The sequence below is a fragment of the Lucilia sericata genome, unplaced genomic scaffold, assembly GCF_015586225.1.
Source record: "Lucilia sericata isolate MDLA Ls3-8-SP2 unplaced genomic scaffold, ASM1558622v1 Contig000639F_arrow, whole genome shotgun sequence".
Taxonomy (NCBI): domain Eukaryota; kingdom Metazoa; phylum Arthropoda; class Insecta; order Diptera; family Calliphoridae; genus Lucilia; species Lucilia sericata.
Window position 1 is genome coordinate 69,875 of NW_023994645.1, and position 25,735 is coordinate 95,609.

General features: G+C 31.0%; 1 protein-coding gene across 2 annotated transcripts in view; it reads left to right on the forward strand.

Moving 5' to 3' along the window:
- Positions 1-25,735, forward strand: part of LOC119606940 (putative uncharacterized protein DDB_G0277255) — a 141,883-nt gene that overhangs the window by 43,882 nt on the left and 72,266 nt on the right. The window contains exons 2-3 of one of the 2 annotated variants that reach the window (XM_037960612.1): positions 3,833-3,858; positions 17,929-18,979. In XM_037960612.1, coding sequence (XP_037816540.1) covers positions 18,886-18,979 — 94 coding nt within the window. In that variant the 5' untranslated portion in view covers positions 3,833-3,858; positions 17,929-18,885. The remainder of the gene's footprint in view (positions 1-3,832; positions 3,859-17,928; positions 18,980-25,735) is intronic. The other variant, XM_037960613.1, reaches the window with a different exon arrangement.

A 25,735-nucleotide genomic window follows, 5' to 3' on the forward strand; every position in this document is an offset into this window, starting at 1 on the left:
GAAAAGGGTCACATATGTATACAACAATTTCAAAAATATGCAAATTTGCCTAAAAGAAAAATTAAAATTTTTAATTATTAGAAGATATTAAAAAAAGGGTAAATTATTTTAATTTCCTGTTCCCCTGTTTCCCCGAAAAATAAGTCATACAAAATTTATTAGCATTTTGTTGTATGTACGTATTTTCATAAATTTATTTAAGACATTTAATTTTTATGACAACTCTCTTGATGTCCTTTGTCGCTTTTGCAGGAATACAAGTTAATTAATATCACTTAATCATCATTAAATTGATTACCCGAAGCACATTTACTAGAACACTTAAAAATTCATAACAAGAGCCATTGAAACTAACCAACAATACCGACCATAGGAATGGACAATGTAGGCAATAAAATGTTACACAACACTTTCATTGTGACCAACAACAACAACAACTGTTATAAATAATAAACATAATTCTCTATATACAGACATACTTATATACATATAGTTTTGGTAAAACCTTAAAATTTTGTAGTTGTTTCAAATTACTTATGTTGACTTTTAATCTTGGGCTACCATAAAATTATCTCTCTCTCTCTGTCATGCCAAAACACATATATATAAATTTAGGAGTCGTTTAAAGTAAATAAAGTCCTAAATCAAATGATAAAGTTTATAGCACTATTTGCACTGGGACCAAATGAAAATTGTTGCCACATTTAATAAAGCAAAACCTTAAATGTATTTTATACTCTCTATTGACCCCTTTTTTTTGCAACAACTCACAATTCATAAATGTCTTTTTTCTGTCGGGCTTTATTCTAAAAACAAATATTATTGTAAATTTGTGAAAAGAAAATTATATAGAAATAGGATAAAACAACCAAACAAGTGCTGACGTACTGGTAACACATACATACTTAGTTTTCATTCATGATTATGAATTTCTTACGAAAATAAAGTGAAAAGTGTTCTAAGGATTTTACGGATGAGAAAACATTTACGTGCGTGTTAAGATGACTTTGCTTAAAATGTGGCAGTGAGAACAGACGTACGAAATTTCATGACTAATAAACAAAGTGTAGTTATTTGACTCTCTGTCATTCATGACATTCAAAAGGATGGATAGAAGAGTCTTCAAAAATAATAACAAAACGAATAAGTAAGAGTGCTATATTCGGCTGTGCCGAATCTTATATATCCACCATAAAATCATGTGTCTAAAATTTCAAGTAAATTTCGGCAAATGGACCTACCTATACTGTATAAAGAGATGTTTTTGCTACTACAATTAATGTTTAAATTTGGATTTTTTTCTGAACTGATTTATCAACAAAAACTAGGTAATGGCTTTCAATTGTAATTACTTACCTAACAACATACTTTTCAATGACTACTACATATCGTCTGGTTTACATAGAAGTAGTATAATAAGGTCTTACTAATAATGTGTTATATAAATACTTTCTAATTCATTAGTCATCTAGACAGTGAAGATATAGATGCTGTATATGTTTTTCCATGCGATTTAAAATGACCACTTTTTCTAATTACTTGTAACCGTTTGTGGTAAGTACTTGCCTGCAATGACATCACCGTGTTAAAATAATGACTTTAAATGCTATTGCGTAAGTAAATTTTAGCATTTTAACCCCTTACATGGTAATGAAAGTTTTTACTAGATAAATAGTAATATAGTCAGGGTGATGGTAGTATTTATTTATCATATTTAATGCTTATGATCAGTTTTGGACCAATCCTCCGAAGATTTTATAAAGATTTTGGTTTCAGTAAAACTTGTTATGTCAATTACCAATGCTTTCTAAGCCTTATATGAAGGATTTGATACAATATGGCCCAATGCTCATAATATTTGACAGAAATATTTTAGATCCTATGAAACTAGTTCATGACCAATTTTATCGATATACTGGTATTTTTAAGCCAGTTATGGCCGTTAATGTCATTCTATGAGAAAGGCCGTTTGGATGATAAAGTCAATCATGGACCGATCCTCAAAAAACAGTTAAAACAATGTTCCTATAAAACTTGTTTATGTCGAATTTTATTGCTTTACTATAATTTTGAAGAAGTTGTTTATGTCGAATTTCGTTGCTGAATTTTGTGGTTTCCATAAAACATGGTAATGTCAATTTCGTTGATATACTGAAATTTTAAAGCAAATTATGAACTTTAAAGTAATTTTCTGAGAGGAATCTCATATGGGGGTAAGGTTAATTATGGGCCGAACTCCATAAAATTTGGCAGAGAGGTTTTAGTTCTCCGTAAACTTGTTTACGTCGAATTTCGTTGCTTTACTATAATTTTGCAGCAAGTTATGAGCGTTATGTTATGATTGGAACTTATATCGGGGGTAGGTAAATTATGAACCGATCTTCATATAATTTGGCAGAGATATTTTAGTTCCTCTAAAACTTATTTATGTTGACGTTCATTGGAATTTACTGGGATTTTGAACAAAGTTCAAAGTTCAAGGGTCAATATGAGCCGATCTCCATAAAATATAGGGAAGATATTTTAGTTCCCCAAAAACTTTTATTGCTTTACGTTGAATTTCGTTGCTTAACTATCATTTTGAAGCAAGTTATAAGAGCTAAAGTCATTTTCTGAAGGGGAGCTTACATGGGGGGTAGGGTCAATTATGGGCCGATTTCCAAAAAATGTAGCAGAGGTATTTAGGTTCCCCTAAAACTTGTATATGTTGAATTTAGTTGCATTGCTATAATTTTGAAGCAAGTTATGGCCGTAAAGTCGTTTTCTGAGAGGAACCTTATATGGGAGGTAGGGTCAATTATGAACCGATTCTCGTAAAATTTTGTATGAAGATTTTGGCTTATATAAAACTGGTTTATGTAGAATTTCATTGACATACTTATGTTTTTAAACAATCTATGACTGTTTACACTGTTTTTTCGGGGGCCACTTGTATGGGGTTTATGCAAAAACATGGATCGATATGATCCATTTTCAATAACAAACAAACTGCATTAATAAAAAATATTTATACAAAATTTCAGCTCCTTAGCTATTCTCGTTTGGACTCTATCGTGCTTTCAACAGACAGACGGACAGACTGACGGACATGGCTAGATTGTCTTAGAATTAAATAAGGACCCAGAATATATACACTTTTGTGGGTCTGTGTTCAATATTTCGATGTGTTATAAACGGAATGACAAAAACAATATACCCCCCATCTTTTTTGATGGTGGGTATAAAAACAACAGCAGCAAATATATAAAAACATGAAAGGTTAGAAGGCGCCATTGTGTTTAACGTACATAGAGAATTATATTTTATACTAGCTTATATACCCGATGTTATCCGGGCTTTAATAAATATATTTATTTAAATCGTGAATCCTTTAAAACTGAAATGTATTAGAATAATTGTTTAGAATTAAAGAAGGCAGCACTTTGTCGCCGGATAAATTTGCTTCTAACTCTGATGTATATTGCATATCCTATGAAAGTTTCCTAAATTGATTTAGTGTCTCAATGTCCACGAAATTAGTGACATAAAAGTCATGTGTTACAAAGGGTCCGAATATGAAAAAAGCCTAATTTCGTGATGATTTGGTGTATCACAATGTCCATAGACACTATTACACTTGCTCCTGTTTATTTATTTTTCAAATTAATAACTTAAAGACAATAAAATTATCAGCTTTATACTTATTATAACTTGTAATATTTTTAGAATTTTTTAACAGAAAATTCACACATGTGTCCTATATATCTCGTACATTATTTATTTTCATTATAAATAATGATTCTTATAATTACTTTTACTAACTAAATCATTATTTTCTTTTGTATATTTTTAGATTTAGATGGAGTTGTTAATAAAAAGGTAGGAAACATAACGAAATGTGCAATATCATAGTTTTGATATAAAAGTACAATATCTTCTTGATATAAAAGTAGAGAAAGTAAAATAATGTACATGAAAAATATGCTAAAACATTAATTTCCTTTTAAGTGTTGAATATACTTAAATTAACTCACTGTACGTATACGTTTTAAATATATACAATACATAGAAATGTTACGTATACGCTATGTCTACATTAACAAAATATACAAATCAGTTTTTTATGGGTATTATGATGTTTATTAAGATGCAACGTTCACACCTATGAAATATTTGATAAAAATTACTTGACCTGTAAAAAATCGACAGATTGATATTCTTTGAATATATGTATATTTATTTACACAAACATAATATATCTTTGAAGTTTTTAGTTTAGAACATCACGTCTTGTAAAAATCAAATTTTTGATAGGTGTGCTTGAATTTTTGGAAGCTATCAGAAAATTACCAAATTTATAACTTTTAATTGAGTTACACTAATAAGTTCTAGACACAAACTATCAACAAAAAGACCTATCTAAAGAAAATCAATATTTTTTTGGACATCTTTTATGTGCTTATTTATTGTTAATATTAACAAAAATCTAAATTATTAAAGTTAAGCTTATTTATGTTTTACCAAAAACTTATTATAATGTTTTTAGTCTACTGTCTCTCGTTTTTACGTTATGGCTACTATCTTTTTTGGTGTCACTGTGTAGGTAAGAATAAACAAAGTTTTAAGCTTAAATAGACTTAATTATTTATAATCAAATTACAGGTGGAAAATTGAATGTTAGTAAAAGCAATGAAGTATATTTAAGCGTAATACTTGGCAGTGTACATAGTGGACTTTAATGCTCATTTAACATATAAGATTAATAAATCTAATTAAGGTCTATAAATTATTCCACTTGATTTTCAGTCTTTTAATTTCCTAAGAATCTATGTATACACATTGGTTATGAAAGTCACTAACTTCCAAATTACTTATTTATAAATATATGGAATAAAAAAAAAAAAATATATATATATATTTATATTTATATACATAAATCAAAAAATTAATGTTTCATATGATCGGGAAGACCACGTAACATCCGTCCGTCCGTCTGTCTGTGTGTCCATGTAAACATTGCGCTCACCCTACAGGTCGCAATTTTAAAGATTATTTGATGTCCGTCACAAAGACAAACATAGTTTAATCGAATCAGAAAGTGATTCTGACCCGACTGATATACTTAAATACGAATATTTTTGAGTGTTACAAACATCGCCACATTGTGCCGATTAAGTTAAGAGATAAAAGGCTCAAATCGAAAGGTCCTGTTGTATGGGGCAGAAATTGAGCCGATCCTTATAAAAGTTATTGATCGGAATTATGTTTATATAAAACTTATTTGATCCAAATTTCATCGTGGACATTCTGAAGAGGACTTTATATAGGGGCTAGGGTCAAATGAGGCCCGATCATTACGAAAATGGACAGTGTTATTATAATTATATCAAACTTAATTAAGCTGATTTTTGGATAGATAGTAGTATATTAGACGTAATTAAAAGATAAAAGGCCCAAATCGAAAGGTCCGGTTGTATGCGAGCTAGGCAACAATTTTTCCGATCTTTATAAAATTTTTTGTGGCGAATTATGTTTATATAAAACTTATTTGTTCATTTCAAGATTTCATCTTGATATTCGTGTTTACAGGTAAGTTATGGGCATTCAAGTCATTTTCAGAAGGGGACTTTGTATAGGGGCTAGGGTCAAATGAAGCCCGATCATTACGAAAATCGACAGTGTTATTTATAATTATATCAAACTTAATTATACTGATTTTTGAAAGATAGTAGTATATTTGTCGCAGTTATGAGCTAAAAGGCCCAAATCGGAAGGTCCGGTTGTATGCGGGCTAGACAAAAATTGTCCCCATCCTTACAAAATTTAATGTCGGGATTTATGTTTATATTTAACTTATTTGTGCCAAATTTCATCGTGATGCTAGTGTTTATAAGTGAATTGTGGACGGTCAAATCATTTCCTGAAGTGGACTTTGTATGGGGACTAAGGTCAAATGAAGGCCGATCATTACTAAAATTGACGGTTATTAAGAATTATATCAATGTTTTTTATACCCTCCACCACCATCAGTGGTGATAGAGGGTATATATAAGTTTGTCGTTCCGTGTGTAACACCAAGAAATATTCATCTAAGACCCAACAAAGTATATATATTCTGGGTCCTTATCAAATTCTGAGTCGATTTAGCTATGTCCGTCTGTCCGTCTGTCCGTCTGTCTGTCTGTCTGTCTGTCTGTCTGTCTGTCTGTCTGTGTAAAACACGCTCACGTTAAAACTAAGCAAAGGAAATAAACCAAATTCACCCAAAATATTTGTTATTATCCTAAGCAGTTTGGTATTGAAAATCAGCAAAATCGGTTCACAACGTAAAAAGTTATGAGTAAAAATTTCAGACTACCTCGAAAAAAATTACGTTTTTTTCATAATTCTTTTGAAGTTTTCTCAGAAACTACCAAAGATATTTCGATGAATTTTGTCATACATTATTTTTTCAGGGTGGTGATCAATTATGTTCAAAATCTTTACAATCGATCCAATATTTCCCATAGCCCCCATACAAAGGTATATATTCCCGGAAATTAGTTTATCGTTAATAACTCCCTCAAATATATCGGTATCAACACGAAATTTTGTACATGTAAATATAATATGAACAGAAATCATACTGTCGACGTAGATCTCAGTCGGTCCACAATTGGTCTTAGCTCCCATATAAGGTCCTATTCCGAAAATCACCTAAACGCACACATTTCATTGATGAATAAAGCTATTGTGATAAAATTCGAGTTGGATATGTTTTGTGTACATACAAATCATTCTACCAAATTTTTTCCGGATCGGTCCATTATTGGTCATAGCTCCCATATAAAGCCTACTTCCGAAAATCAGTTAAAAGCTCATATTTCATTGTCAACTAAAGCTATTTTGATGAAATTCGACACATATGTTTAGTCGAAATACAAATCATTCTACAAAATTTTTTACGGATCGGTCCATAATTGGTCATAGATCCCATATAAGGCCCACTTCCGAAAATCACTTAAAAGCACATATTTCAATGCCAAGTAAAGCTATATTGACAAAATTCGACACAAATATGTTTTGCATAAACATGAATAACTCTACGAAATTGTTTGCGGATAGGCCTATAATTGGTCATAGCTCCCATATAAGGTCCACTTCCGAAAATCACTTATACGCATATATTTCATTGAATTCTAAAGCTATTGGGATAATATTCGACTTGAATATGTTTTGTGTACGTACAAATCATTTTATAAATTTTTTACCTGTCGGTCCATTATTGGTCATAACTCCCATATAAGGTCCACTTACGATTTTCACTTAAAAGCACATATTTCATTATCAAATAAAGCTATCTTGATAAAATTCGACACAAACATGTTTTGTCCAAATATGAATCACTCTGCGAAATGTTTCCCGAATAGGCCCATAATTGGTCATAGTTCCCATATAAGGTCCACTTCCGAAAAGCACTTAAACACATATATTTCATTGAATTCTAAAGCTATAGGGGTAAAATTCGACTTGAATAAGTTTTGTGTACACATGAATCATTCTACCACTTTTTTCTCGGATCGGTCCATTATTGGTCATAGCTTCTATATAAGGTCCACATCTGAGAATCACTTAAACATACATATTTCATTGTCAAATAAAGTTAATTTGAGAAAATTCGACACAAATGTATTTTGTCTTTACATAAATCACTCTACGAAATTTTTTGCGGATAGGCATATAAAACATTGTACCAAATTTTTTCTGGAAATTTCTGCGAAATTTTTCCGGATAGGCCCTTAATTGATCATAGCTCCTATATAAAGTCCACTTCCTAAAGTCACCTAAACGCACGTATTTCATTGATTAATAAAGCTATTGGAGTAAAATTAGACCTGATCTTTGTCTGCATATAGATCATTATACGAAATTGTTTCCTGATCAGTCCATTATTGGCCACAACTCCCATATTCTGTGTATAGATACATCATTCTATTAAAATGTTTTCGAACTGGCGTATTAATATACATTTTCCTGGACCTAATCAAAATTAGTTCCACAAAAAAAATTTCGGCAAGTTATCTAAAAATTAGATAGTTAGATGGGTTTCAATAAAAAGTAGTTTGCTGGTGGAGGGTATTTAAGATTCGGCATAGCCGAATATAGCACTCTAACTTGTTTGTGTCTATTTTTGGAAAGATAGTATTATATTTGACGTAGTTATGAGCTAAAAGGTCGAAATCGGATGGTCCGGTTATATGAGGGCTAGGGAAAAACTTAGCCGATCCTTATAAAATTTATTGTTGGGATTTATATTTATACAAAACTTATTTGTTCCAAATTTTATCGTGATTCTTGTCATTCAAGCCATTTTCTGAAGTGGACTTTGTATAGGGGTTAGGGTCAAATAATGCCCGATTTTCGCGTATATCGCTAGAATTATTAACACTTATGTATATAAAACTAAGTTTTGCTAATTTTTGTAGAAATAGTAGAGCGTAATTATGACGTCAAAAGCCCTATTTGGGGGATTCGGCTGTATAGGGTCTAGGTGAAATAATGGACAGAGTTCAGCCATTTTCACCAGCGTTCGTCCTTGGACCAAAAGAAGTACACGTTCCAAATTATCTCAAATTTTGCGACCTGCAGAGTGCGATCAAGGTTTACATGTACACACAGACAGACGCACGGACATAGCTTATCATATGGTCGGCCACGCGCAACTATAGTTTCTTACTTGTTTTTAATAACATGTATATATTTAAATGCGAATTGTTCTCATATTAATTTATAATAAAACATGTTTTACTAAATACCAGTAAACTTTTCAGTTACGTATGTTAGTAACGAAAATTTAATAAACAAATTTTAAATTTTTTATATTTAGACTACATACTGAAACCATGTAGAGCTCAACTTTATTTATTTATTAAAAAAGTACATAAACCTTTAAAACGTTAGTCCGTCAAAAAAGATACAACTGGCTTCCTACGGTTTATTTGAGTTAAAATTAAAATTATGAGGGTCTGTTTTCAAGGCACTTCATTTATTTAATTGTAGTGTTAGAGTGTTTATGTATTTTTCAGTTTTAATGTATTTTCTATTTACAAAATATTACATTTAACCTTTATACCATTTTCATATGTGTTCGTTTATAAACTTATAATGTAATGTATGAGGATAAAGTTGGTATTTTATGAGTTTATAGAAAATAAACGTTTTTTGTATTAAAGTACATATAAACATACATATGTACGTACTACATTAAATCCCCCTTTTACTCATAATAGTGCTCAGCATGAATGTATAAAATAAGAAGCATACATCTACACCAGTCATGGGCAAACATATAAGACTATATTGTTGTAAGTGTTGATAAAGTAGCGGAAAGTACCCGTGCATAAGAATTTAATTTTTTCTCATAACTGATGCTCACTTATTATTGTGTATTTCTTTTGGCTAAAACATCCCTGAAGATTTGAAATAGTTGGGAAGATCTGATCAAAAAAAACCAACTTTATAACTGAACCGAATTTGTATGGTGGGGTCAATAATCAATTTTTAATCGAATTAAAAAACGTCATACTAATATGACACATTTTATGTTAAATCTCCAGTTGGGGACAGTCACTTCGAACTACAGGAATATTAACAAACATGTACAAGCGTTCATTCACATTTAAGTTTTATTTTCAATATTAAAGAACAGATTTTTTTAAGGAAATCATAGAACTACAACAAAAAAGTATTTTAGGTATGTAACCTTTTATGATTTTTTGTAGCCTTTTGTCACACATTACTTTTTTGTTAATACTTCACGTCTCTACTTTCTTTAGTGGTGGCATAAAATTTATGTTTTCTTCCTTTTTTGTTATATTTATATGTACAAAATAGGCCCTTTTTATACAGACCTTCGCACACCACTTCAATACACATCCTTGAAATACTATGAATATTAACTTCATGTAGGCAACATTTGTATCCATCTAAATGTTAAATAATGCGTAGCCTGGAAATGGAAATGTAGTTTATCTGGGTCATTGGTATTACATGTGTAAATTTATTATTTCTCTTTTCTCAGGGATGATATTTGTGTCCCATATATTTTTGATAGTATGTATAAATTGTATTGTAATATTGGGTATATGAAGCAGTACCAAATTTATGTTATACATTAGCGTTTTTTCAATTGCCCAAATTTACTTGATTGAGTGTTTTAGGGAGGAGATTTTGAAAATTAATTTACACTTGAAGTAAGACTAAACTATAAAATTCTTTTCAAAAGGCTAAATAATTACACAAATAACAACATTCTATATATTGAGAGGGCGCTATTAAGTAATGTTAATGTTGCTCTATCAGTTAATTTCTTAAATATGAGAAATATTCATATGAAACTCAATTTCTTGAATGTTAGGCAGCTTATCTCTTATCTTTCTGCATCACAAAGGTTACTCGTTTTCGAATAGTCTTCCGCAAAATACATGGTTTGAAATCGAATGTTATATATGCTCACATTTGGCTCTATCGACGGTGTGTTTTCGCCTTATGTGAGATCCAGGTAACTGAGAATACTGATCCACAGAATTTTTACATACCTGTGTATCACGTTCTATATCATTTTAATGTCCATCGGCGCATTGCTATTTACATTCGCAATGAAGTTGTCTACCAGTGTCAGCAATCTTTAGGCACATATAATACCGAATTACCGAATGTTATACTATTTTCACTTCTGGTTTCTCTATAGAAGTCCAAATGCCAGTCATACAACTTCGAAAGGCCAATATGTTGCATTATTCTCAGAGAACAACTACCTTGCGCTATTAATGTATGAACCAACACATATCTCCTGTATTTGTCTTGTATTTGCAGAAGTACAAACTGAAGTACATACTGATATGCGGCACACAAAGGCGAGATCTTCTTGTGTTAGAGTGCTATGACGCAAAAGACTCTAAATGAGCAGCGCCTCCATGCTAAGGTTCTTACTACTCCTCGTGGCAGTAAAACCTTTTGGTTCGTTCCAACTCCTATCGAGGACAACCTAAATAAATCTAACATTTTAGCTGAATTATTCACAAGTAAATTACGGTCCGAGCTCGAAAGGATATGGTACGCAGGCATATTTAGCCGATCTTAACATAAACAAGTCTCCTGAATCAGATGCAATACTGCCAATAGCGAATAACTTGAAAACCGAGTAATCGATTTTATCGCATTATCAAATTTTGTTTTCGTTTATCGATTATCTATCATCCCTGAAAGTTTGAAAGATTAACTTTATATATGATGGGAGGCAGGCGAGATTAATTGTTTTTCAAAGGGCTGTGAAAATATTTCACTGTGTGAATTTTTTGTGCTAACTTTTTTAGTTTTTGTGATAGAAAAAATATATTGATCAGTGATAGAACGTCAATAATAGTGAACAAAAAGACATAATAATTTTTTCGATAATATAATCTGAAGCTCGGAAAAAATTGAAACTAAGCCCCAGAACTGCCCGTGGGGCACATTCGCCAAATATATGTAATGCTTGTGATGTAGAACAAAATTTGGTTAAAATATAGGAAAAATCAATAATAATTTGTTTTAATTTTTTTTGTTAACTTATGTGAAATAAACAATAAATATCTGATTTATTATACTTTGTTAAATGAATTAAAATATAAAACAGCGAAATAAGTTTTTATTTTTTAAATTTTTTGGTTTTTTTTTACTAATGACAAATCTGCCCCATCCTCTTGGCGTATTTACCCCATGGATGGGGCGGTATCGCCGTTTTTGGTCAGTTCAGAAAAGTTAAAAAAATATGTACATTAGGATGACTTAGGAAAGATTGAAAGGGATAAAACTAAAGCCAACATATCTAAGTATCCGAACCAAGAAAAGAATTAAGAATATGTATTGTGGTTTTAATTTGAGGCCGCCTCTACCCTACCCCCTTCTACCCTACATCAATGAAATCCGACATAAACAAGTTTCGTATGAACCAAAACCTCTCTACTAAATTTTAGGAGAATCAGTCTATAATTGACCCTGACTTAAACTTTAATTATTGACCCAAAATTTCGAGCAGTGAAATTCTACATAAGCAAGTTTTGTATGAGCTAAAATCTCTTTATCAAATTTTATGGGGATCGGTCAGTACTTGACCCTATATAAGATCTTCTTCAAAAAATGACTGTAACGCTCAAATACGACTACAGCGTAAACATGTTTTGTATGAACAAAAATGTCCTCTTTAGGTATTTATGAGTATCGGTCTATAATTGACCCCACCCCTCAAAACTGCGACATAAACAATATTTGTACGAACAAAAATCGTTCGTAAAAAAAGTTTCTCGACTATGATACGTCCACTTTGTCTACTAATAGATTTCACAGAAAAATATTATTTTTTTTGTTTGTGTAAAAAAACCGAAAACAAATGTCATGTAATACCATTACAATAATCCTTCTATCTAATGCAGACGGTATGTTCTTGTTGATTTTTAATGCCAAGCTGCTTAGGATAATAAATGTTTTGTATGAATTTCGTAGATTTGAATTACTCCCCAGCAAAAACTGGGTAATGGCTTTCAATTGCAATTACTTACCTAACAACATACTTTTCAATGACTACTACATATGGTCTGGATTACATAGAAGTAGTCTATTAAGGTCTTACTAATAATGTGTTATATAAATATTTTCTAATTCATTAGTCATCTTGTCAGTGAAGATACAGATGCTGTATACGTTTTCTCGTGTGATTTACAATGACTACTTTTTCTAATTACTTGTAATCGATTGTGGTAATTACTTGCCTCCAATGACATTACCATGTTACAATAGTGAGTGAAAATGCAATCGTGTAAGCAAATTTTAGCATTTTAACTTCATACATGGTAATGAAAGTTTTTACTGGGTCAGTTTAAACATAAGATGTTGGTCAGAGGAACATATATACTTAATCGATTCAGATTAGCATTTAAATAATTTTTTTGTAAGGTGAAAAAAGTGTTATTATAAACCAATGGTCAAGATGAATGAACATTTTTAATGCTGCTTAAAATGTTAAAAAATTATAAAAAATTTAAAATTGTGTATTCCACAAAATTATACTGGAAAATGAAAAATAACTTTTTTGAAAAATAAATCTTTCTTATATTAAAGTGGCGAAATATGTTTGGTCTGACATGAATATTTTTTGATTTTGCTGAAAGAAGTGGTAAAGTAGTAGTAGTTATATGTACATATGTTTGTGTATCTTAAATATATAAAAGTTATTTGAATACATTAATTTTTGTTTAAGTGAATTCTTCAGAATATGAGTTGTATTGCCGCCTGTTTACATGTATGTTTTGGAGTATTTTTCATACACAAGTTTTCATTTAATAAATATACTTATTTTGTAAAAAAGCATCTTATAAAGAGCAAGTTAAAATGTACTTCACCTAACAGTAATGTTTTCAACGCATCGATGAAAAATGACAGTTTAACATCCCGAAACATAACTCAGACATGCACGTAAATGTGGAAATATACACGCACAAAAGCAAAGTTTAAATATGATTTTTATATATGGGGAATTTATAATGTGGGGAATACATAGTGTTAATGTTTGTCAGGAATACATAGAAGTAATGCTAATACATATGTAACAAATATATAACAGTCAGGAAGCTCTTATGAGACCTTCTTCCAAAAATTACCTTTTTAGGGCATCAAATAGTCGGAATTGACTGCATTTACTATCTTACTGGTTTTTGTCAGAGTGTCACTTGTGCTGTGTTAAATAATACAAACATTTACAAAGAATATTGCATGTCATTTGTGTATTTTGTGTTTCATGCATGGAACCATACATGCATGCTACATGCTTGGATATTATGTTTTATTTACCCAGTTAAAGTAACTAGACTGAGTGACTGCGCAATAACTAGTACTAACGATTACAAACAATAAATTACTGTTTCAGAGTATGACCTAGCAGTTCAGGGGTAGCAGTCCCAAACTACAAACTGGTATGAGGCTCATTATTTTAACATTTCCATATTATAAACTTCATTTCTAAGTTTACTCCTGAGTAAGTAATCTAAAAGATTAAAAGGTACTACTAACTTATAATTAGTTTCATACTATTAAGAAATTATTTAAAAAATATTATTTAAAAGCGATCCATTAACTCCCAGTAAAATTACTGGCATAAGTGCGTGTTTTAGCTGTTGGTATTTGTGTAAAATTGAATGTTAATGAGAGTGTGAAAATTGAAAGAAATTTAATTATTTCTGACACGCTCAACTACAGTAATTTTACCAATGTTTGTTTGGTTAGTTCACCTTTTGCGAATTTGTTTTGTCTGTTTGACGATTAAACTGTTAAGAGATGTGTGTTATTTGCAGGCAGTGTATACAATATATTGTCGGGAGATAAATTGCCAATTTAAAACAATTTATTATAGAATATATTTAATTAAATTTCTTATCGAATTAATAATGAACAAAAGAGTATGTTGTTTATAAGGAAAAATTAACAATATGTATAATGAAAATGATGAAGGATTTGGTAGTAATATTTCTGTACTAATTAGACCTAATTGTGATGAGTTTAATTCTAACAACAACTTTTATAAGATACGTATGAATATATATTCCTTGATTTATATAAAGGATTCCCATTAGGGTGTCCCGTGTACTATTGCCTGTTGTGTACATGCCAGTAAAAAAAGAAGTACTTCCAAAAGAATTACATTTATCACCACTTAAAAGTCAATTTGTTAAGCTTCTGTGGAACTGATGTTCAATGACTTCCAAAGAAGTGAAAATAATTATATTTTTTCAAAACTGAAGATACATTTTTTGTACCAACACCTCCACATAAGAAAGGTATATATAAAAATACATTTCAAATGTATGTATAGTTATACCATATAGTCGATTATGCTTTTATACTTGTAATTCCTTCTTGAACTATGCTTTCAAGTGAGTTTTACAAGGCATTTATTTTTTAAAATATATTTGAAAAACAAGTAAGAATGTATAGTCGGGCATGACCGACCGATAGATAGGTAGATAGGTAGATAGATAGGTAGATAGGTAGATAGATAGATAGATATATAGATAGATAGATAGATAGATAGATAGATAGAAGATAGATAGATAGATAGATAGATAGATAGATAGATAGATAGATAGATAGATAGATAGATAGATAGATAGATAGATAGAAGATAGATAGATAGATAGATAGATAGATAGATAGATAGATAGATAGATAGATAGATAGATAGATAGATAGATAGATAGATAGATAGATAGATAGATAGATAGATAGATAGATAGATAGATAGATAGATAGATAGATAGATAGATAGATAGATAGATAGATAGATAGATAGATAGATAGATAGATAGATAGATAGATAGATAGATAGATAGATAGATAGATAGATAGATAGATAGATAGATAGATAGATAGATAGATAGATAGATAGATAGATAGATAGATAGATAGATAGATAGATAGATAGATAGATAGATAGATAGATAGATAGATAGATAGATAGATAGATAGATAGATAGATAGATAGATAGATAGATAGATAGATAGATAGATAGATAGATAGATAGATAGATAGATAGTAGATAGTAGATAGATAGATAGATAGATAGATAGATAGATAGATAGATAGATAGATAGATAGATAGATAGATAGATAGATAGATAGATAGATAGATAGATAGATAATAGATAGATAGATAGACAGACAGACAGAAAGACAGACAGACAGACAGACAGACAGACATACAGAGAAACAGACAGACAGACAGACAGACAGACAGACAGACAGACAGACAGACAGACAGACAGACAGACAGACAGACAGACAGACAGACATACAGAGAAACAGACAGACAGACAGACAGACATACAGAGAAACAGACAGACACACATACAGAGAAACAGACAGACAGACAGACATACAGAGAAACAGACAGACAGATTAAATTGACTCAGAAGGCGAATCTGAGCCGATTGGTATGCTTTAAGGTGGCCGTAGGACAAACATTAGCACAAACGCATAATACCCTCACCACTTAGTTATAACAATCTTTACAAAAACACCAGTGTCCTTTTCTTTGTTTTGTATAAAATGTTTTCTCTTTTAAATAGATCTGCAGTATTCACTTGCAGTTTTAACAAAAGCATTACTTAAGTACATACTCTTGTCGAGAACAAAAAGAACTAAATATTTGAAATATTTTTTGTTTAAACCTTAATTACAATTGATGGCAACTTGAAATATCTCGTTTGAATAGTTTCAAGCACACTTCTGTAAGAATATTTTGTATTTTTTATTGGTGTGGCCCCAAGAAATATGACAAAAAGTGGTAAAAACTTTCAAAAAGAATCCTTTTATCCTTTGATTTCATCTCACCAAATATCGATTAAAAACAAAAATTTTAAGAAATTTCATAATGAATTAAATTTTTCAGTTTTGGTTTGTACATCGTCATCTTTCATTTCTGAGTCCCCTAATGTATAAACATGTGTGAAAATACAAAAATGCATATGTATGCATTTTCCTTAATAAATTTTTCAACAAAAATCCTTTTTTGTTTATTTCTCTTGTTATGTTCTTGCTGTTCAATTGTTTAAATTATACTCAAAATCCTCATTGAAATACATACATATTTATAAAAACTTCGTAAAAGGGAAAGTAATTATGTGTTTTTGTGTAAACATTCTATTGTTTATTTTACACATACATACATTCATATGCCTATGCATGTGTATATTTATATATTCAACATTTGCCTAGAGATAATGCTTTGATATAAAGATTATTTGTACAAATTGCTGTTTCTATTGTTTTTAAAACAAAATATTTTGCAATTGCAAGAATATTTAAACATTTTTAACACAATGTTTAATATTGATTTCACAATTTCACACTTCAATTAATATAAACTGAAATAAAGAGAAATAGAAAATTATTTCTTAATTATTTACTTGAAAGATTTTTAATTGTCGTGGCTTTTAGAGGAGTAAGGGGAAATCAACTGTTTGACTGAGTAATAATTTTGAGACGAGTTATTTTTATACTCGCCTATAAAACAGTTGGCGATCATTTCCTGTTTTTGTGTAAAATATTAACTACAATTTCTTTAATCTAAAAATTAAGCTATGAAAATTTATATTCTAGCAAAAAGGAAATAGATTTTGTATCCTAGAGGGTTTTTGCAAACCTTTTCGTTAAATAAAATTAAAAAATTTTTTAATGCATGACTTTGCTTTTATCTTCTTTAAGTATGGCATATAATATCCTTGATTCTTTTTTATAGCCAATATGTTTCTCTTAAAAATAAGTTTCATACCTGAAAAACTTTTGGCATTAAATTACACATACGAGAACATTTATCAAAGATTTATTAAGGAAAAAAAGCAAAACAAAGAAAGGCATGCGATGAAGGCCTCGAAAACCAAAGGAAAGAAAATAAATTTTCCTAAGATTGTACTTACGGTCGAATAGTTATGACCAATAGAATGTATTGAATGTTAGAAACAAAGCATTTAAAAGAAATAATAAAGTACAAGGTGAAAAGGTTCTCTTATGAAGTACTTGAATAAAAGAATTTTTAGTTCAATATACATACAAACATACATACATAAGTACATACATATATTTTAAAAACTAAATAAAAATTACAAGAATCTTAAGTAAATTAAAACAAAATAAAGCATGAGGGAAAAAATTCCAATTTAGGTCTAAGACTTATACATACTACTGAAGCTGCTACTCTGCAGTAGATGCCTTAACTTCTAACACAATATTTATTGTTAGATGAAGCACAAGAAAGACATACAATGAATGAGTTGAGTTAAGAGTAGAGTAGAGCAGAAAAAAATACTATTTATTGAAGATTTTTTTCAATTCTCATTCTTTCAATTCTAAACAATTCTTTTGTTTATTTTTCATTTCAGACGAATAGCAAGAAAACAACAAAAACAGCAAAACTGGAGCATACAAAAGCAACAACATTGAAAATTATCTCAAGAATTTGTGTTTGTAGTATAAATACGCAATTTAAATTGAACTACAGCAACTACCACTTCAAATACTAAACTACATCCGTATCCTTGCTTGCTTGCTTGCACACACATACACAGACTAACATTCGTTTATTTTGCCACGAAATGAGTTCATGAATGTGTGTGTCGTTGTGAGCGCAGGATAAATAAAAGAAAATAACAATTTTATTTAAGGATTCACATAAAATCTCATTTCAAACAACACGCTTGCAAATCATTTAACAGAAAAATTGCAAGAAACAAGCAACAAGAAAAAACGAAGAGTTTTTATTCCTTTACAGCAAATGTTAGGAGTAGCAAACCAGTACGTTGTGAAACATCCTTTGCCAGCAACAGTACACGTTAAGCAAACAAAGGAAAAAATTAAAAAAATGAATTAAGTGAGAAAAATTGCAGGAAAATAAGAACGGAAAATAAAAGAAACGATCAATGTGAAACGCTAACATTGAGCATAACAATGCTCTAGCAATTCGGTCGTAAAATTTCACTTTAACATTGACCACAAACAGAACAACAAACGTACTAAAAGTAGTCATCAAACCAAAAAACAAAAAACGAGACAACAGGAAACGGAAATCATGTCAACATAAATAGCAGCCATAACAAGAATTTACCCAAAAAAACAACAAATAAAAAAACACAATACAAAACTTTTAAAGAACTACACAAAAAAATATTACCGACACTAAGTCAACCACCCAGGTGTAATAAAGTGAAAAACAACAATAATACAACTTCCCTTTATTGTGGAGTGCGTTACATTGGACATCGATTGATTGTGGATAAAATGAAGCATTTGAAATTTAAAGTCGGGTTTATTTACTACAATATTATCAACAGATTTAAAGGATGAAGAGTGGCACGTTATATTGGAATATCTCATTTGTTATACAAAATTTGTTAACCTTTGCCCTGGTCATCGGTTTACAAAATCATTTTCTATGTAAGTATATATAAGTAGTATTTCTGGCATACATTTGCTTTAAAAATGTATTTAAGAATATAGGCATTCGAGACTAGAGTTTAAACTATATTTAATATTATAATCGTCCGGGTTTTTACTCGGTACAGTGTTTTATCATTATGTGTTGGATAACAGATTACTATTTCATACTCATAAAGCTGTCATTTTTAAATTAAAGTAAAGTATATTTGGTCTGGGTCTGTAACTTAATAATTGACACTACCAACCATGGTACATAATTGGTATATCTCCTATATATTATTTCGTATCTTCCAACTAGTTGAGACGCTAGGCTCAGTTTCCTGGTCGAAATTCCTAAGAATTTTCCAATCATTATTATTTCCGGAATTACATGAATCCGCACGTCCAATTTTGTATAGATGTGCTCGTAATCCAATGAGTTCACTCAGAATACGTACCATCATACTAACCTCAGACTTGCTCATTTTGAGGAAATTTCTCGTCTTGCTCTCATCAGGGTCAAACCGTAGGATCTTTGTGGTTCTACCCACCGTTTCATTATTCCAAGAGGCCTTATGAGATTCTCTCACCCATATTTTGTTGTGTCGAAAGGTTTTGCGTTCATCAGGTTAACTACCTCAAGTTCCCTTCCCTTTAAAACTATTATATTTTCCCTTTCGTTGCAGACTACTTCCGAGTGGCCTAGTACCCATATAATGAAAACCTTACCTTTGGGAGAATATTCAGTTAAAGCTTTCCTACAATCCAATACTGTCTTAGATTTAATTCGCCCTAATCGCCTTCTGGATGTAGATAAATATATGAAGCCTTGTGGATGACATATTTATTCTAATCCGCAATTTAGATCCATCCTTGTAGTAGTGGATTCCTACTGGTATTTGCTCTAATGTTCCGCTTGACCAAGGCATTCTTTGTGAGATCAGCGTCATGGCATGCGATCAGGCACATCCGATGATTTTGTATAACCTTCCAATGTGTCCAGTATACATTGATGACGTGCCCTATAACCGCTTTTGGCAGATCGTCTAAAGTAAAAAACCGTTCGTCTGTAAGCGCCGCCTCATATCTTAAACATGTTTCATGGAATATCTAGCCATATATCCGGAGCCTTGGTTAAAGTTGTACCACTTATACCCATGCAGCATGTAGGATGAGCGCCTTGTAGTAGTTTGATAATCCACTTTTTGTCCAAATCAGTCCACCAGATTATTGAAACATAGAATTTGTCTAATTAGACTTTTATAAACCCAATTTGTCATGGTAGGACTAAGACCCCATTTCAAGCCTATAGTTCTCCTACATATCGCCCAGCACCGATCCGCCTTATTGATCCTATCCTCTATGTGGTGTCTCCATTTTAATTTCCGGTCAAGGATTACACCTAAGTACTTAACTTTGTCACCGGAATCTTACACAAGTAATTTGGATCCTTTCCCTTTAAAAGTATCGTCAAAGTCTTTTCTCGCTTAGGGTCTGTGGTATACCGCGAAATGCCTTTTTCCTGATAGTAATATCGTACATGTCGCAGCTTATTCATCTGTTTCTTAGTATGTAGTTGATCCAGTTACGTCGCACCCGGTCAACGTTAAACTGTGCTAGGGATTGGATAAGAGTATCAGTGTGCACGTTATTGAAAGCGCCTTCGATGTCAATGCATACCGCCAGTGTATACAGTTTGTCGAAGGATTCATACGTAGTTTTATAGAAACAATGCTCTTGATTGCCCCTTTACCCATATCAGATGCAATAATTATTTCCGTGTTAGCCTCCCCTTTCTCCAATATCGGTGCATCTATGTTATTCAATATACCGGATGGGAAATAAGAGTCCATTTGGAGTTTCCATATCTTCTACCTCCTGTCCGTGTCATCCATTATAGATTCCGGTTAGACATGAGTTTTGGATAGGAATTTTTTATCTTTGTTAGGTCATTTACGCTGTCTAACTGTTCACAGAAAAGCTTCCAAGAGTTTGTTTTGGCTTTTCGAACAATGTTCTTATATTCACCAAGTTTACTACAATACATATCCCAGTATACTGCGGTGTTTTTACGCCGTGTCCGGTTAAATAGTTTGGTTCCCAAGGTTCCGGATCTCCCCTGTTGCTCAGGATTTCTCCTGGGCAGATCTTCGCTCTCGCAGAGGGCAGCTGTCCTCGAACGATTCAATTATGGCACTTGTGAGCATTTCTACTTTGGCGTCTATGTCCTCTTTTTTTCGACATTGAAAAGTGTCCTGACATAATCGGTTCTTTAGTAAGGACCCGAACATTCGCTCTCGCAGACGGCAGCTATCCTCGAACGATTCAATTATGGCACTTGTGAGCATTTCTACTTTGGCGTCTATGTCCTCTTTTTTTCGACATTGAAAAGTGTCCTGACATAAGCGGTTTTTTAGTAAGGACCCGAACATTATCCAATTCGTTTTTGACTTATTCCGAAACTTTATCGAATTTGGTGTCGGCAGAAGTATTTCGAATGTTATATACCGATGGTCAGAAAAGGAGTACTCGCCTTTTGAATACAAAGTTATATCTAATACTTCTTCGCTGATTCTATTAACGAAGGTAGCTTCATTACCTAAGTATCTAGATGCAGTTTCTGTAGGACAGTGTGTATACTCTAAGACATTTTCATATAATTGATAATAAAACTCGGATTTTCGATTAACCGGTCTTATACTATAATAGTTATTACTTGTGTTTTTGCTGAATACTAAATCTTTGTTCTTATAGTGAAGAATAATATTCTCTAATAACATTAAAACATACGGCAGCCGAAGGAAACATCACATTTCCATTCAAATTAGTTACAAACATTATTGATAATGTTATAGTCAAAATTTCGATTTCAACTCACATGTAATTTATTCAATAATTGAACAATATTATGTGAATGTAAATTCAACATCATCATCGACCTACATATGTTCGTACACACAACTTGAAAGTAAAATCTTAAAAGGAAAATTGTGTTCTTTGAAAATTGTAAAATTTAGTTTGTTTATTAGCAGAATCATATTCAATTGATTTCATACTCATCGTAATATGTGTTGTTTTCTTATTTCATTACACTTTCATATTTTATTGGATTTGATTTAAAATTGTCACATGTTCTTTATATTGGTTTTATTTTACAAGGGTGTTACTCCAACAGATCCTATAATATTCTTGAATGAATGTTATATTAAGATTATAACACAGCATGACTTAAAAACCCAATTCAATCCTAACAAAGTGACATAGTTACAAACAAACATAAGTATATATATTTTAATATTTTGCTCTTTTGTGTACTTGTATATAAAACAAATTTATTATGAGTGTAAAAATTGAGCTACAGTGTCAAATGTAGACTTACAAGTTCATCGTAATAAGATAATATTTTCAAACACAATTATGTTCTTCATTTTATTAATTTAAAATTTTTTCGGGCTGCTTCAAAATTATAGAAGAACTGTATTGAACATTTTAATGAATCAAGTTTTCGTATTCATATATAATGAACATGAGCTACAACAAACAGGCTTTTTAACAACAAAATTTGTTACAATTATTTAATATAATTTTGTTGACGTACAGGAAAAACTTTAAAAATGTTTGCTTGTGCAAAGTAATTCAATTTAATATTATGGATATAAGATGTTAAGAGACTCACAACTATTTAGAGAATGTTTGTATGCCAGGCAAGTGAGGAGCTGTGTGAAGTGTTAATTCAAATCAAATTTGTTACCGAATATGTCTGTAATTTAAATCTTTCTAATATACATATGTATATACTTAATTATACTCTACACCACTATAGTGGGGAGGGTATTATACGTTTGTGCTGATGTGCTTACATCTTAAAGTATACCAATCGGCTCAGAATCACTTCATGAGGCGATTAAGCTATGTCCGTCCGCCTGTCTGTCTGTCCCATGTAAAACTTGTGCGCACTCTACAGGCAATTTTTGAGATAATTTGATGAAATTTGGAACGTGCGCTTCTCTTGGTCCAAGGACGAAATCTATTGAAAATGGTTGAAATCGGTCCATTATTTCACATAGCCCCCATACAACCGGACCCCTCGAATAGGGCTTTTGACCTCATAATTATGTTAAATGATCTACTATCTCTACAAAAATTGTTAAAATTTAGTTTTTATATATATCTTAATAATTCTAGAGATTTTCGTAAAGATCGGGCATTATTTGACCCTAGTCCCCATACAAAGTCCCCTTCAGAAAATGACTTAAATGTCCACAATTCCCTTCTAAACACTAGTATCACGATGAAATTTGGCACGAATAGATATTATATAAACATACATTTTGACATTAAATTTTATAAGGATCGGACCAATTTTTGCCCTAGCCCCCATACAACCGGACCTACCGATTTAGGCCTTTTAGCTCATAACTACGTCAAATATACTACTATCTTTCCTAAATTGGCACAACTAAGTTTGATATAATTATATATAACTCTGTCAATTTTCGTCATGATCGGGCCTCAGTTGACCGTAACCCCCCTACAAACTCCCCTTCAGAAAATGTGTTGAATTACCAAAATTCACTTATAAATACTAGTAAAACGATTAAATTCGACACAAATAAGTTTTATATAAACCTAAATCCCGACATTAAATTTTATAAGGATCGGACCAATTTTTGCCCTAGCCCTATAGAACCGGACTGTCCACTATCTTTCTAAAAATTAGTATAATTAAGTTTGAAATAACTATAAATAACACTGTCGATTCTGACCCTAGCCCCAATACAAAGTCCCCTTCTGGAAATAAATGAATGCCCACAACTCACTTATAAACACTAGTACCACAAAGAAATTTGGCACAAATAAGTTTTATATAAACATAATTCCCAATAATAAATTTTATAAGGATCAGCTCAATTTCTGCCATAGCACCCATACCTTCCGATTTAGGCCTTTTATCTTTTAACTACGTCTAATATACCAATATCTATCCAAAAGTCGGCACAATGTGCTGATGTTTGTAACACTCAAAAATATTTGTCCTTAAGTATACCTGTCGGTTCAGAATCACTTTCTGCTTCGATTAAGCTATGTCCGTCTATGAGACCGTGTAAACCTTGTGTGCGTGCAACAGTTTTGAATATAATTTGTTAAAATGGGTCACATACTGTTCTCTGGATCCAATGACGAAGGCTGTTGAAAATTATTGAAATCGGTATTTTATTACTCTTAGTCAGCATACAACCGTACATGAGCAGACATTATTGGAACCTACATAAGATTCAACACATTTAATATTCGCAATTGGTGTAGAGTATCATATGGTCGGCCACGCCCGACTTTAATTTCTTACTTGTTTTGTATATATTTTTTTAAACAAATCTGTTATTGATCAATTGTATTGTTAATTCTTTTTATTAGGAATATATTATTTTGAAGAAAAAAAAAAAAAAAATAAATGCAATAATTTTTATATTTATCTTTTCTTCATTTTAATGAATTTCATAAAAATTCATAATTTTTGCAAATAAAAGAAAATTATTTTCAAATAAATTGTAAATTAAAGTATTTCTTTATATATAATGAAACCATATATATGTATGTACGTCTGTATGAACATAAGGGTGGCCCAATTTGTATAGAGAACAAGTTCATACATTTGCTTGAAATATGAAAATCATTAAAGAAACCTTAAAAAGAACCTTTTTATCCCTTTATCCAAATATTTTGATAAATGGTATCTTAGAATAAACTAAATTCTAGTTTTCAGAGGTAACATTAAAAATCATTAATAATAATTTTAGGGCCCCCCTTAATGTACACAAATCAGTATCATTGAAGTTCAATTAAATTAAATGTAAATTTGCTGGAAATAAGGTTACATACATACATATGTATGTATGTCGGTTCAAAGAAAAAAAAAATTTTATATTATTTATATAAATTTAATATGTAAATAAAATTTGTATCAATAAATATTAGGAAGCAATTACTTAGAATTATTACTAGAATAGTTATTATAACACACTGCATATACACATATACATACATATTTATATCAAATGCATGTTAGTGCACCAGATAACTTGTCAGCCTATTACCAAGATTTCGTCGTAATATACTTTACTATTCCCTCCAATTTATTCTTGGATTTAATACATTTTGAAAACAATTTGGCATTGAATAACCAAATGCAATCAACTTGTTTCTTGTTCTAAAGCCAGTGTTTTACATTACACAGCACAAGTGAATATTTTTATGAAGCAAATACGATCAATATTTTCAAAATAATATATTTCTAGCAATAAAGTGTTCATATTTTAAACACTGAAAAATATAATCTAAAATGCTAATATGTACATTAGGGTTCCCGCACCAAACGAGTTGAAATATACTGTATATTTTATTTAGTGTTTTTCAGAATTTTGACCTTATTTACGATACTTATGGACTTATTTTACTGATTTTAAATAGATAGAACAAGTAAGAGTGCTATATTCGGCTGTGCCTAATCGTAAATACCCTCCACCAGCAAGCTATTATATCCTTCACCTTCGTGAGAAGGGTATATATAAGTTTGTCATTCCGTTTGTAATTTCTATAATATAATTTTCCGATCCTATAAAGTATATATATTCTGGATCCTTATAGATAGCGGAGAACGCTATTTAAACTCAGCCCAATCGGCCCATAAATAAAGAAGATGTGAGTAAAAATCCAAGACCACCTCTGAAAGTTTCATCAAAAATTTACTTTTTTCGTACATATTTATACAAAACA